General features: G+C 47.1%; 1 protein-coding gene across 1 annotated transcript in view; it reads left to right on the top strand.

Annotated features, from left to right (window-relative positions):
• Positions 1 to 13,975, top strand: part of PMP22 (peripheral myelin protein 22) — a 28,468-nt gene extending 14,493 nt beyond the window's left edge. Inside the window, exons 4-5 of the mRNA XM_059668570.1 lie at positions 2,591 to 2,731; positions 12,671 to 13,975. Of these exons, the coding sequence (XP_059524553.1) occupies positions 2,591 to 2,731; positions 12,671 to 12,837 (308 nt within the window). The 3' untranslated portion in view covers positions 12,838 to 13,975. The remainder of the gene's footprint in view (positions 1 to 2,590; positions 2,732 to 12,670) is intronic.
• Positions 13,976 to 14,843: the final 868 nt, after the last annotated feature.

Below are 14,843 nucleotides of genomic sequence, written 5' to 3'. Positions count from 1 at the left end.
GCTTCCTTTTCCAATGAACACACACACATTCATGCATGTGTACATATGTATACACATGTAGTTTTTTGGTGTGTATTTACATAATGACATCATGTTGTGTGTACACCTTATTCTTTTTTTAATATATTTTTAATGATTTCAGAGAGGAAGAGAGAGGGAGAGAGAGATAGAAACATCAATGATGAGAGAGAATCATTGATCATCTGCCTCCTGCACACCCCCCAATGGGGATAGAGCCCACAACCCGGGCATGTGCTCTTAGCCTGAACCCCAGACTCTTTAGTCCTCAGGCTGATGCTCTATCCACTGAGACAAACCAGCTAGGTGGGCGACCTACTTTCTTTTTGTTATTATTTGCCTGGTGCCTCTTTTAAAAATCTTTGATTTTTTTTCTTATTTGATTTAGGTGTACCTCTTATATGACTATACATAAGAATGATGTAATTCAAAATGAAATTCTACATCGTATAACGAGTTACTTGAATCCATTCACATATATTGTAATTGATGATGTGATTGGACTTACTACCTTTATGTATGTGTTTTATTTATTGTGATTCTAGTTGAAAATCTTCCTCTTTAACTTTAGTCCTCAGGGTGTTAACCAACCAAAGGGCCTGACTCAAAACAGTAGGTGTTCAACAAATGCTCATTACATAAAAACTGCCTGATCTACTAATTCTGATCTGATTTGAGAAGCAACTATTGACAAAATATCTCAGTTGTAATGGAAATGGGACTAAAGTTCAAATTATTGGTAAACGAAGTTTCAAGAAGGATTTAGGTACATTATTTAGTCTAAGGGATCTTCCCTATTCATGTAGATTTAACAAAACCATGTAGGAGATTCTGAGTTTTCTCAATATGAGGTCTGGTAGAAGTTCCCGTTGTCATGGCAGTGGAGGTAAAGACTAAGGTGAGATCTCAGACCTGGAGAGGAAAACCTAGGATGTGGTCTGCGCCAGCCACACTCCTTCTGCGGGTGCACGTTGAGGAACCCCCAGCAAAGCTGAGTCGCGCTGTTTTAGTTGTGGATCTGCATCTTGTCTCAGATTGCTTTAGGGTTCTAGCTTCGCCTACTGGAGTTCTGGGTAATTGGTTTACTTAAAAATAATAATGTGATGGCAACATTAGCCTTATTGCCGATGGTTCATCAGGAGAACCACTGTGCTGGAGACAAACGTTTCGTTGGGGATAGATAAAAATGAAGCCAGGATGGCTCAGAACCCATTCAACATGGATTTCTTACTTTAACTGATAAAGAAATTGAAAAAATAAAAAAGCACATGTTCTGTCACAGTGAAAAGAACACCACTCTAGAGTCAGGCCTCCGGGTTTGGCTGTGCCAATGGGCTCATCCAGACGTCCCTGGACACCTCTGTCTTCCAGGACAAAAGAGCTGAAGTAGTCGGCCTCTCCTGTTCCTTCCAACTCTAATGCCTCTCCTGTGTCTGGAAAATCTCATGGGAAGCTCCAGTGACAGTTAATCTACCCAGCACCTTTAAAATTCTCCATGAGCTACGACTTGTAACCTAAACCAGGTTTATATCCAGCTAGGATTATAAACCCTCCACATTTCATAGCTGTGGGTGCTGTGTTGCGCATCAACGTGCTTTTTCTGAGCCGTTGCACACTAGCGGGTTCCTGAGCAGAGGGTAACACCGGGCCTCCTTCGGTGACGTTTGCGTGTCTAGAGCAGTGCTGTCCGGCGCGTCTTGGCACTTGGAAGGAAGGACACAGGTGACAGGTGGGCAAGGCCCAGCGCAGCTCTGCTAAGTGGACGCCCTGGGTTTCCCTCTGGAGAGCAGAGCCCAGGTGTGTCCAGTCCTCCTCGGTTGCTGAAATGACATTATTTGCAGTAGGTGGTGAACTCCAGAACTCTTTCTTGCCTGACTTTCAGAAAGAAGCCTGGAGATTTGATCTAAGGCGAGGGGGTTCCATAAAGAGGCGGAAGTGTTATCCATGACCACTGCACACATGATTTGAGCACAAACTGCTCTGCACTGAGGTTAATGATGAGGGTCAAGATTGGCCAAGAACAGATACAGCTTAGCTGAGCAAATGCATCTTCATAGCTCTTCTCCATCAGCATTTTCTTCCAATATTCTACCATTTCCTTATTCCCATCCATCCCCAAGATATCTATATTCTCTGGGGGATGCTAACATTTTGAACAGCGGTTTTAAGCTATTCTTGTGATGTAGGGATTCCAATAAGCCTTTCAGAAACCTCTGAAGTGGAGAAGAGAGAAGCCGGTGGGTGGGGCTCAGACCCTCTTTAACACATACATATATGCGTAAGTAATACATTTGGCAGAAAGACTGGAGGGCAACTCAATACATTTTAATTTGGATTTAACTGCTAGTGGTAGGACTGTAGATATTGTCTTACAGCCCTTTCCTAAAATGTCCACAGTTGACTTTTAAGAGGACAAAAGTGAATTGTCCGATTTTGCTCATAAAAGAGGGCTTGTGCAGCTTGGGAGGACTGTGGCTCTCAAGGGCCATGGCGCACCAGGCCCCATGTTCCGCGTGACCAGGCCCTCCCTGGGCCATGCTGGTGGTGCTCATCCCGTGTCTCTTCCCTCCAGAATGGCTGCAGTCTGTCCAGGCCACCATGATCCTGTCCATCATCTTCAGTGTGCTGTCCCTCTTCCTGTTCTTCTACCAGCTCTTCACCATCACCAAAGGGGGCCGGTTTTACCTCACTGGGATCTTCCAGATTCTTGCTGGTAAGTGGTGATGATGAAGCGCATGCAGGAGCTGGGCCTGATCGGTTAGTAGGAGGGCGTGGCCCCGGAGTGATTGATGTTTCCTGAGTCTGCTCATGGGATGGTTTTCATAAAGTACACATGTGTGTGTGCGTGTGTGTGTGCACCTGTGTATATATCTTAGAATCAGGGAACTACCCACTTCTTCATGGAATGTTGTGCATAGGAAATAGGAATTAGGGTTCTGGAAGGAAGGTTCCTGACCCAACCCGACCTGTCACCAGGAAGAAAGCTGCAATATGGACCCACGATCAGAGTTCAATGCTGAGGGTATCAGTACAGCAGAGGCCAGTCCTGAGGATGGATTCCTAGAGATTAGGTTATGCCCCAGGGAGCTATTCGGCCTCAGCCTAGATAATGGCCCTGACGCGCTGTTGAGAACAGCCAAGGCATCCTCGGATGCATCTCTTACTCCGCGCAGCGATGAAGCCACGCTAACAAACTCCTGCTCTCCTGCACTCCAGCTTCTCCGTTCCCCTGGGCTTGATTTCCTGTTGTCATTTCAGGTGTCTTCATTCTGTCACCATTGTATAACCCGCCATCATTTCCCAAACAGGGGTCCCTGACAGCACATAAGATCTTTATCTCCTCCCTAAACTGCTTTCAAGCCCCCCCATTGGACAGGCTGTATGATGCGAGAGTCCCAGAGGCCTCTAGTGTAGAGGGCGAATCCTCTGACTTTGTCTCTCTTTTCTGAACAGTGTCTTACTCTACCATTTCATCCTTTTGTCCATTGACTGCCAACTGACTGAGTCAGCAGGACATTGAGAGGAGTGAGAGACAAATGTGGTGGGTTCTATAGCCCAAGTTAATATCACAGACTCCATATGGACCAGAGTACATCTGGCTGCTGAGAGATGTTCTAGATTCTGGCCATTCCGAGTAGACAAATGGCATCTTGTTTTAGTTGGTTGTCAGAATGTCCCCGGTGCTGAGTCACCAGCTTGTGCTCAGAAGCAGTCATGTGGAGGGTTGAAAACAACCCATGCATTCTGGATGGATGGATATAATGGCTTGCACAGGGCTGTATGGACGAACACAGCCTGAGGTTGAATATTGATGACCTTTTCTAAAAGCCAGAGAGTTACTGGAAAAAGCAAGTAACCTGGAGATCCACTTCCCATTAAATATTTAAATATGATGTTTCAATATGCACAGTGTTAGGGTTTCAAAACCAAATAGTGCTTTGCACTTGCACAGTTTTATTATACCAAACCAAGCTCCTGGATTGTCGCCAGCTTTGTGAAATTACTAATTATGCAGTAAGATCATCTGTTGGCATGCTAGCAGCAGAGTTATCATTACTCACTCCATTTCCAGAGGCGATACACAAGCCTAAAATGTATTCTGGGATTTCTTTGGTTCACCATTTAAGTGTGATTGGTATTCAAATGATGATTATACCCATTGTACCAATGGATGTGTCCTTAAGATAAAGTAATATAGACCTAGGAAGCAGAAGTTTCATGAAATATTTATATTTGATCTGCACAAGCTTGTTACTTGACTGATGAGTAAGCTGGTCTTGGGGGAGAATAAGCTGAATGCTCCCACCCCCTCAGACCACGGGGATGAATACAGGAAGGCGCCTCTTTATATTGAGAGATGCAGGATACACCACCATGTCCAAGGAACACAAAATCCAAGGTAGAAACACTGCTTTCTGCATTATTTTTCATTGACTGATTTACAGTGGAAGCTCAGTGCAAATTTGCATTATTCACTATTCTTAAGGTCCCATGCACCCTGCACCTTCAGAACTACTTAGACTGAGAGCACTGGCTGAGAAAAGCCCGTCACTGTTGCAGGGGCTCTGCAGAGCAGGCAGCCCTGTTCTTTCCCACTGAGCTAGCTCGGCTTTAAATCCTGTAACAGTGCCTCTGCAACCACGTCCTGATAAATCCAGAGTTAACAACCATGAAGTCACAAATGCTGGCCGTACCTTGTTTTAAAGTATTTCATTCAGCAAAAAGCTCTTAGCAGTTGAGGTTTTCTAATCTTCCGATGTGTATTTACTGTCCGTACTTGCTTCACTGCTTTGATTCACCTCTGAACCCAATGCAAGCCTTGTTAGAACTCTGTAAAAACCCCTGAATTTAAAAGCACTAAGTTGTTCGTCCTTTATCCCCTTCAAATCTAGCTGCTTATCTCTCACAAGACCCAGTTTTCAGTTATGAGTTTGTCAGTTCAGCCGTCCATATCTTGAATTAGAAATGTTGAGCCAAAAATAGCAGTTCTAAGTTGTAAGTCCTACGAATGCTCAGTTCTTAACTGTTAACTCCAGCCAACAGGACCTGGAAGTTTGTCTTCTAGGAACCTCAGGTCTCTGGAATGTTGCATTTGAACTTGCTGTAGGGTGTTTCCATTAAAATTGAGAACTAGACGGGTTAGGGATTTGACACATTTCCTGACTCTAAATGTGTGGCAACTCTAAATCAACGTTGTCACGTGTGTTTCCCGATTCACAACCCATTTAGAAACCAGCAACCAGAGAGAAAAGTAGGGACGGTTGTTGGAGTTGGGAACTGGGGACAGCCTGAGAAGTTACAGCTTAATGTGGAGGGACAGATCAGGAAAGCTGAAACAGACAAAAACAAAAAGGGGAAAGGAGGGAGGGAGCGGGAAGCAAGTAGCCCCGCAATCATGGAATGTAAACCGAAGTCTTCCTGCCACAGTAGGTAGGGTCCATGCAGGGTAAAAGCATCCTCAAAGCCGAAAGCATTTTAAGTGGAAGCCACCAGACTCCCAGGTGACAGGTGCAGGCTGGATTGTCCTGCATAGCTTCTCTTGGGGTGGGGGGTGGGGGGCAGCTGTGATCTTTACAGATCGGGCACCTAAGGGTGCGGGAAGGTAGTGAGAGGTGTGTGGGGCTCTTGGGCTGACTCTAGATTCGGGAGCTGCATCTGCCTTTCTCCAGATTACAGCTCTGCGTGTGGTTATAGGTCCACCTGCTTTGCTGCGTCATCCTTTCTCCATTTCATAACAAGCCACAAGTCTCACATTTAAGAGCTGTCTTTCCGTGATTACATACTTCTTAGGTTGGCTGCTTCCTAAAGACATATCAAGAGGCGTCTTCACCTAGCTAAGTGCTTTTCGAGCTTAGCTGCACAACAGAATTACCTTTTAGAAGAGGGGGTGCTTTTTTAAAAAAAATTCCCGTGCTCAGATTCCATCCCTGGAGAGTCCTATTAAGAGCTCTTGGATGGGGCCACTCCCTGGGTGACTGAGGTTCCTCTAGGGTCAGAACAACAGGGTGTAGCCTTTAAACTGCCCCTAATCCCACTACCAGTTCTTCAGGGACATTTCTTCGCAGACAGCGCCTCCTGTTCACGAGCCACCGATTCTTCTCTACCTCCTTCTTAGACAAAGGCCATGCTGACCCTGTGTCTGGGCTTTGGTCTCATTCCCATTTGCAGAGCCTGTAGCCACCTGGTCCCAGATAGTAGTTACCCTGGCCCTAGCTGGGTTGCGGTGGGTTGCGCTAGATGGGAAAACATCAAGAAATCCATATAGATGCAGACCTGAAAAGGAGCTGTGCGTGTTTTTATAGATTTCACTCCTTACACCAGCCATGAGCTCTGTGCACACCACATAAAAGAAGGCCTCGAACAACCTGCTCGCTGGATGACGCATAACGGGTCCACAGGCAGAATCAAACTCAGGTCACATGTGTAGTGACAGTTCATTGTCATTGAAAGGAACAGAAAACATGGGAGAAGGAGACTCCTGAGTGGGTTTTACTTGCTGTTTGTTTTGTTTCCTGTCAGGTTGATATAGGTCTAGCTATAGGGCTTTAGGATGAAATCATTTGAAAGATGAATAAGAGCACAGTGCCTCCTCTGTTCTGAGTAGATCAAGGCAGCTTCAGTTGGGCACCACATTCAGCACCCTCCTTATGAGGGAATCATTCCAGATGTTGCACTGGCTGTGCCCCAAATCTAAAATGCCGTGGGCGACTTCCTAGGCTGCAGGGCTCACGCGACTGCTGAAATGGCAACTGGGCCAGCTGCACAGAGAAGACTTGTGCAGATCAGACGTAGAACCCAAGCTTTCAGCAGGACAGACCACCTTATCACCCTGAGGATGGGGCTGGCGAGACAGAGGCCCTCACTCACTCATCACACCAACACCACGAGGCACCTTCCCCACAGGCGTTCGCTCTCCAGCCAGGCTCACTCTGGCTTCTGCTGCAGGATCTCAAAGGAGCTGCTTTGCAAAGGTTACCAAGGTCCACTTTTAAGCCATTTGCTGACTCCCTCCACTCCTTTCTGTACTGTTTTCTACCCACTCTTTGAAACTGTTTATTCCCTTGGCTTCCACGCCATTACTGTTTTCCCAGTTACCTAAGTTAACCCACCAGTCATGCCAGAGCCCCCTCTTCCTCCTCCATGCCCAGTCCACCCGATTCCTGCCATCGGGTATCACTCATAGATATTGTGTCCACTTCTTCTCTTTTACTCACTAACAGCATTACAACTGTGCAAAAGCCAATTCATGCAACTTTCTGTCCCCACCCCTACATCTACTTTCCACATGGCTGTTGGGGCACACTTTCTAAAACACACATCTGAGCATCCTTTCTCCTCTGCTGAAGGAGTACTTCCCTCCACCACTTCAACACGCCATTGAAGCCCCCTCTTTCCTGGCCTTATGAGTTCTCCGGCTTCATCTTGCGCTGCTCCTCCTGTATCATGGGACACTCTTATCATCACCTGCTGGTGGTTTCCACCAAGCTCTGTGTTTTCTTTGTCTTGTTCATGCTCTTCCTGAATTCCCTTCCCACCTTTCTTCACCTGGCTAACTCTTAGACACCTTTTAGTCCCAGGTCAAGCACCATCTCCCCGTCAGGCTTCCCCAGTCCCTAGTTTGGGCTTAGTGCCCATCCATGCATTTCTCTCACCCTCCCTTGAAGTCACATCATACATTATTGGAAGTTTCTACTGACATGTCTGTTTTTGAATGACGCTCACCCCATGACGGTAGGGACTGGGTCTCTTTATCTAGATGCTCTAGAACAGTGCCTGCACACAATAGGTACTCACTGCATGTTTCTTGAACCAATCAGAATAAAGATAAGGAAGAGAATTCCCACCATTTCTTTCTTCCTTTGCATTCAGCCCCTTGGTTGCTCCCTCCCAAAGTTTTGGGCTCGAATCGCTCACCTGCAGCTGCTATCATCACTAAAGGAGGCTTGAGGTCTCCTCTTCAAGAGGACTCTAAAGAAAGAATTTCCTGGGAGTTGTTCAGAGCCAGCCATCCCTAGGCAGGTAGAAACTGTTGTGAACTCTTGAATGGGCAGCACTTTTATGTTGTTTGGACAGGTTCTGTGTTCTTCCACTTAAAAAGACCTACACTCCCAGATGCAGGCCCCTCACAGTTTAGGTCACTTCCAAAGCCCAAACTGTCACCTGTGGGGAAAGCAGAGCACCTGCCAGTGTGTCAGGAGCTTCACTTACCTTCACCATAGGGACTTTCACTTACCTTCACCATGGGGACCTCACTTACCTTCCCCATAGGGACCTCACTTACCTTCACCATGGGGACCTCACTTACCTTCCCCATAGGGACCTTCACTTACCTTCACCATAGGGACCTCACTTACCTTCCCCATAGGGACCTTCACTTACCTTCACCATGGGGACCTCACTTACCTTCACCATAGGGACCTCACTTACCTTCACCATAGGGACCTCACTTACCTTCACCATAGGGACCTCACTTACCTTCATCATGGGGGACCTCACTTACCTTCACCATAGGGACCTCACTTACCTTCACCATAGGGACCTCACTTACCTTCATCATGGGGGACCTCACTTACCTTCCCCATAGGGACCTCACTTACCTTCACCATGGGGACCTCACTTACCTTCACCATGGGGACCTCACTTACCTTCACCATAGGGACCTCACTTACCTTCACCATAGGGACCTCACTTACCTTCACCATAGGAACCTCACTTACCTTCACCATAGGGACCTTCACTTACCTTCACCATAGGGACCTCACTTACCTTCACCATAGGGACCTTCACTTACCTTCACCATAGGGACCTCACTTACCTTCCCCATAGGGACCTTCACTTACCTTCCCCATAGGGACCTTCACTTACCTTCACCATAGGGACCTCACTTACCTTCCCCATAGGGACCTTCACTTACCTTCCCCATAGGGACCTTCACTTACCTTCACCATAGGGACCTCACTTACCTTCACCATAGGGACCTCACTTACCTTCCCCATAGGGACCTTCACTTACCTTCACCATAGGGACCTTCACTTACCTTCACCATGGGGACCTCACTTACCTTCACCATAGGGACCTCACTTACCTTCACCATGGGGACCTTCACTTACCTTCCCCATAGGGACCTTCACTTACCTTCACCATAGGGACCTTCACTTACCTTCACCATAGGGACCTTCACTTACCTTCACCATAGGGACCTTCACTTACCTTCACCATAGGGACCTCACTTACCTTCCCCATAGGGACCTCACTTACCTTCACCATGGGGACCTTCACTTACCTTCCCCATAGGGACCTTCACTTACCTTCACCATAGGGACCTTCACTTACCTTCACCATAGGGACCTCACTTACCTTCCCCATAGGGACCTCACTTACCTTCACCATGGGGACCTTCACTTACCTTCCCCATAGGGACCTTCACTTACCTTCACCATAGGGACCTTCACTTACCTTCACCATAGGGACCTCACTTACCTTCCCCATAGGGACCTTCACTTACCTTCCCCATAGGGACCTTCACTTACCTTCACCATAGGGACCTCACTTACCTTCCCCATAGGGACCTCACTTACCTTCACCATAGGGACCTCACTTACCTTCACCATAGGGACCTTCACTTACCTTCCCCATAGGGACCTCACTTACCTTCCCCATAGGGACCTTCACTTACCTTCCCCATAGGGACCTTCACTTACCTTCACCATAGGGACCTTCACTTACCTTCCCCATAGGGACCTTCACTTACCTTCCCCATAGGGACCTCACTTACCTTCCCCATAGGGACCTTCACTTACCTTCCCCATAGGGACCTTCACTTACCTTCACCATAGGGACCTTCACTTACCTTCCCCATAGGGACCTCACTTACCTTCACCATAGGGACCTTCACTTACCTTCCCCATAGGGACCTCACTTACCTTCCCCATAGGGACCTCACTTACCTTCACCATAAGGACCTCACTTACCTTCACCATAGGGACCTTCACTTACCTTCACCATAGGGACCTCACTTACCTTCACCATAGGTACCTTCACTTACCTTCCCCATAGGGACCTCACTTACCTTCCCCATAGGGACCTTCACTTACCTTCCCCATAGGGACCTTCACTTACCTTCACCATAGGGACCTTCACTAACTTCCCCATAGGGACCTCACTTACCTTCACCATAGGGACCTTCACTTACCTTCACCATAGGGACCTTCACTTACCTTCCCCATAGGTACCTCACTTACCTTCCCCATAGGGACCTCACTTACCTTCCCCATAGGGACCTCACTTACCTTCACCATAGGGACCTTCACTTACCTTCACCATAGGGACCTTCACTTACCTTCACCATAGGGACCTTCACTTACCTTCCCCATAGGGACCTCACTTACCTTCACCATAGGGACCTCACTTACCTTCCCCATAGGGACCTCACTTACCTTCACCATAGGGACTGTCACTTACCTTCACCATAGGGACCTCACTTACCTTCACCATAGGGACCTCACTTACCTTCATCATGGGGGACTTTCAGAAATTCATTTCTATGCACTGGCTGCTGAGAAATTGAGTCATAGTCCACTTATGGGGAGCAATGTCTGACTTTTAGGGACTTTTTCATGGCATTAACTGCTCTCGATTCCAGAGCACAACTATTGCTTTATGTATAGAAAGCCTTGAAATAATGTATCCCCTAAAACTCCAGTCTACTGACAACAATAATTATAACATGTGTATCCTCTCTTTGACTTAGTAAGTATCTAAGCTTGTTGCTTTTTAAAGCAAAACTTAAATTCATTTGCTTCTGAGGTTCCACTTGGGTAGATGCCATAAATTAAGCCATCTAGTTAGTCATCACACTTGTGTATCCTGCCTCACTCCATCCCTCTTGGTTGTTGGTGGAATGTTTTCTTTGCCAGTGAAGTCTGTGCACAGCTGGTCTCCATGGCTACGATGGCATTTTCCACGCCAGTGCTGGTTAGACACACCCCATTGGGAAGGCCTACCAACACGATATGCATTGTCCTGGCCTCCCAGCATTCTCTTTAACCTCCCTCTCTCCTTTGTTCATGCTTCTCTTTTTATAGCCCTGCCCTCATTGGGTAGCTAGGCTATAGCTCAAGAGGCAACTTCAATATTTCTTAAAGATAGGAATTAGCACTTTAGAGAGGTGAGTCATGGAGCAGTGGGGGAAGACCACTGAGGATCATGCGCCTCAAGGCTAATAGTGTGTCCCCAGCAGATTAAAACTCTCTCTCTAAAACAGGTTTGCCAGCTGCAGTTCCCCCTCTGACACAGATGTCCTCGCTGCCTCTCAGACTTTCCGTAGGTAGCGGGATCCTGGCTCTGATCCCACTGTAGTTCTAAGACTATTGTGTGGCTTTCCCAACGGGGGCCAGTGGAGTAGGAGTGTTCTGCTCTGACTTGCAGAAGGACAGTATTATCAGGGCAGTGAATGTGACAAATTCCAATTCTGCACTTTATTCAAACAAAGTTGCAGTGTCCCATCGAATAGCAGTGAGGTTAGATGTAGGTGGTCCAGACCATCGGGAGCTTTGGAACCGCAGGAATCCCACACGGCCTGCTGCATTCATAATAGAGTCACTCAGAGCCTTTCAAAGACCCTGCTTTCAGGAGGAAACAGAGCAGGCTTTGTGCAACTCCAGGCTGGGTGCTGAGGTCACTGGACCCTGCCCCACAGGGGATCCTGACTGCCATGGTGGGCATGGACTATCACATTTGAACTTACCTGCTTCATGAGGACCAAGGTGGACGTGTTCTTCTCCTTCCCACACCCAAGCGCTGCAGTGGTGGCCAGAGAGGGTGGCCTGGCCTACCTGTGTATGTGACACCGTTGCACCCTCTTTTGGCTTCAAATCCAACCATGGAGGAGCCAAGAACTGTTGAAAGGGGCCTGGTGCAATGAGCTTGCCCTTGGTAGTCTCCTCCCCCTGCATGTCCTGTCCTTCCTCCTTATCTCCTCACTTTTCATCTCCGTATGTTCTGTCTGGTTGTTCATGTCCTACATGACAGTCCTGCTGAGGGGATTAGCATGGAGTCCTGCCCCTGTGCTCTGCCTGGAGCCCAACACTGTTGCCATGACACGACTCCGATAATGGTAAAGTGTCACTGCACTTTCATTGGCTCCAGAAAACACTCCCTCATTTGGAGAGTGGTCACAGGTTTCCATGCCGAACCATCCTTGTAAGGAGATAGGTAGGTTTATCTTGCAACCTGAATTCTCACTGAACACTCTGTGGTAACTGGGAATCGGTGACAGTTAAAGCAAGCGAAATGGGGCAGAAAAGATGGCAAAGATGATGGGTGGCCTGGGTCACACAGATTGGAAGTGGAGTGCTGATTGTTTCTTGTGTCCGTGTACCTTCAAGCCCCCTGCTGTCACTCCTGGACCCGGCAGCAGGTTCTTCCAGAGTCCTACATGCTCTCCGCATGCAGTGGTGTCTGCCTCCCTGCAGCCCACATGGGGGTCTGGTGTGTGTGTGTGTGTGTGTGTGTGTGTGTGTGTGTGTGTGTGTGTGTTCAGGGCAGCTAGTAGTGTGGGCAAGTGCCCAGGTCCTGTAGACCCTGCAGCTGGGGGTGGAGAGGGGCCCCCTGTGATCACTCCCTCACTCCGATTGTCCTTCTCTTTCCCCAGGTCTGTGTGTGATGAGCGCAGCGTCCATCTACACGGTGAGACACACAGAATGGCACATCCACAACTCTGATTACTCCTATGGATTCGCCTACATCCTGGCCTGGGTGGCCTTCCCCCTGGCTCTGCTCAGTGGGTTCATCTATGTGATCTTACGGAAGCGCGACTGAGGTGCCCAGTTCATCTGAGGCTCTGGGCATACGCAGGGGAGGGAGGAAGGAAACCTAAAAAAAGAAACAAAAAAAAACAAAAGCTAGCCAAAAACCCAAACTCAAACCAAACCAAACCGAGTGCAGTTAGGGGGGGTGGGGTTAGTGTTGATTGAAGATGTATATAATATCTACGGTTTATAAAACCTATTTATAACACTTTTTACATATATGTACATAGTATTGTTTGCTTTATGTGTTGACCATCAGCCTTGTGTTGAAACCTTAAAGAAGTAGCTAATTCCCAGTTACCACTTTACATCCTAACTGTATAATCAAGCTCAGTACTATTGTTTTGTTTTTGTTTTTGTTTTTTTTTGTTTTGTTTTATCCAGAAATTAAATAACTCCATCTCGCCCCTTCCCTTTCATTTGAAAGAAGATACCTCCCTCCCACTCCACCTCATTTAGAAAACCAGAGTGTGGGTAGAAAGCCCAAATGGCCAAAAGCCCTCTCACAGTGGTGACCTGTGCTCTCACAGAGGCACACGCTGCCCATGCCCACGCACGTGGACAAAACCCTCAAACTGGAGCCCTTGGCAAAATCACGGCTGTGGCTTCGGAATGCTCGCCCCTGAGGTGGGTGTCCTGGTCACACGTCTAGATGAGAAATTAGTGACAAAATAAAACCTATGAAATGGTGCTATGTATTTACCATTCCTTATGATCACTAATCTTCTAAACTACTCACTGGAAATTCAATTAACAATTTTACACCATAAAGTAGAATGGAGACTGAATAATTCTGTGTAATATAAATGGTTTATAACTGCCTTTGTCCCTGGCTGGGCTGCTATCATTATTATGATAATAAGTCATAAACGCAGCTTTATCACTCCCACATTTCCCTGCGGTCGGAGGGTCAGGACGAGTCTCTAGACCCTTGCGGCCATGAGTTTCCAGGGCTCCGCTGGGTCTAGGCTGTTCTCTGTCTCCAAGGACTGTCTGGCAATGACTTGTATCGGCCACCAACTGTAGATGTATATATGGTGCCCTTCTGATGCTAAGACTCCAGACCTTTTTGTTTTTGCTTCGCTTTTTCTGATTTTATATCAACTGTGTGGACTAAGATGCATTAAAATAAACATCAGAGTAACTCACTGATCTCTCTTGGGTTTTTGTGAGGGCCTGGGTGTGAGTGTGAGTGTGAGGTGCATGTTGGAGTGGAGGGGAGCACTTCAGTGGAAAGGAAGTTGAGCAGATGATCAGCATTGCAGTCTGGTCCCAAAAGCGTAGCTTTGTGCAGGCCTTCCAGAAGCCTGTGCAGATGTCTGCTGATTGCACAGGGCCAAGAACTTCAGCGGAAACGGTAATGGTGAATGGACTGTAGTTCCTTTATTCAGCCCTCTCTTGTATTCTGCTCTCTGATGACTGACATGGGAACCACAGAGCCATTCATGAGCTCACCTAATGAGGAATGAGTTGAGGTCAGTCTCAGATAAAACATTGGTTGGCATCAGCTGAGCTCCTAAAACTGCCCTGAGGGAGGAAAAGGGTTACCATGTCATCCTCTGGGTTCTGGGCTGTGTCTCACTCGTACTTTTACCCATTGACCTTTTATTGTGCATCTGCGATATACCAAGTTAATGATGCATTTAATATTCTTCAATATTTATTGAGCACCTATGTTGAGCCAGAGGTCAAGAGAAAATAATACAATTCTCAATCTCAAGAGGTCACATTTTAGTGAGAGGCTCAAGCAAATGGTGACTACATTATAATGAAGAGCATAGAAATTAGGCAGCCTGGATTTCAGTCTGCCCTTTGCCTCTTACCAGCTGTCTGAGGTTGGACATGTTACTGAAATGAAGGTGCCACGTCATGTTGATGATATGGTAGAGGCTAAAAGGACATAGTAAGTGTGAGTTACTTGGCATGGTGATGGGTAGAAAGTATCCTATAAATTAGTGTTTATCACAAATGCTATGATCGAGGCGTGGGAGAAGATGTTGATTGTTCTGGGGGATT

The sequence above is a fragment of the Myotis daubentonii genome, chromosome 16 (genome assembly GCF_963259705.1).
Source record: "Myotis daubentonii chromosome 16, mMyoDau2.1, whole genome shotgun sequence".
NCBI lineage: Eukaryota > Metazoa > Chordata > Mammalia > Chiroptera > Vespertilionidae > Myotis > Myotis daubentonii.
The sequence above is the reverse complement of the archived record's forward strand: the minus strand, read 5'-3'. Positions and strand labels throughout refer to the sequence as shown.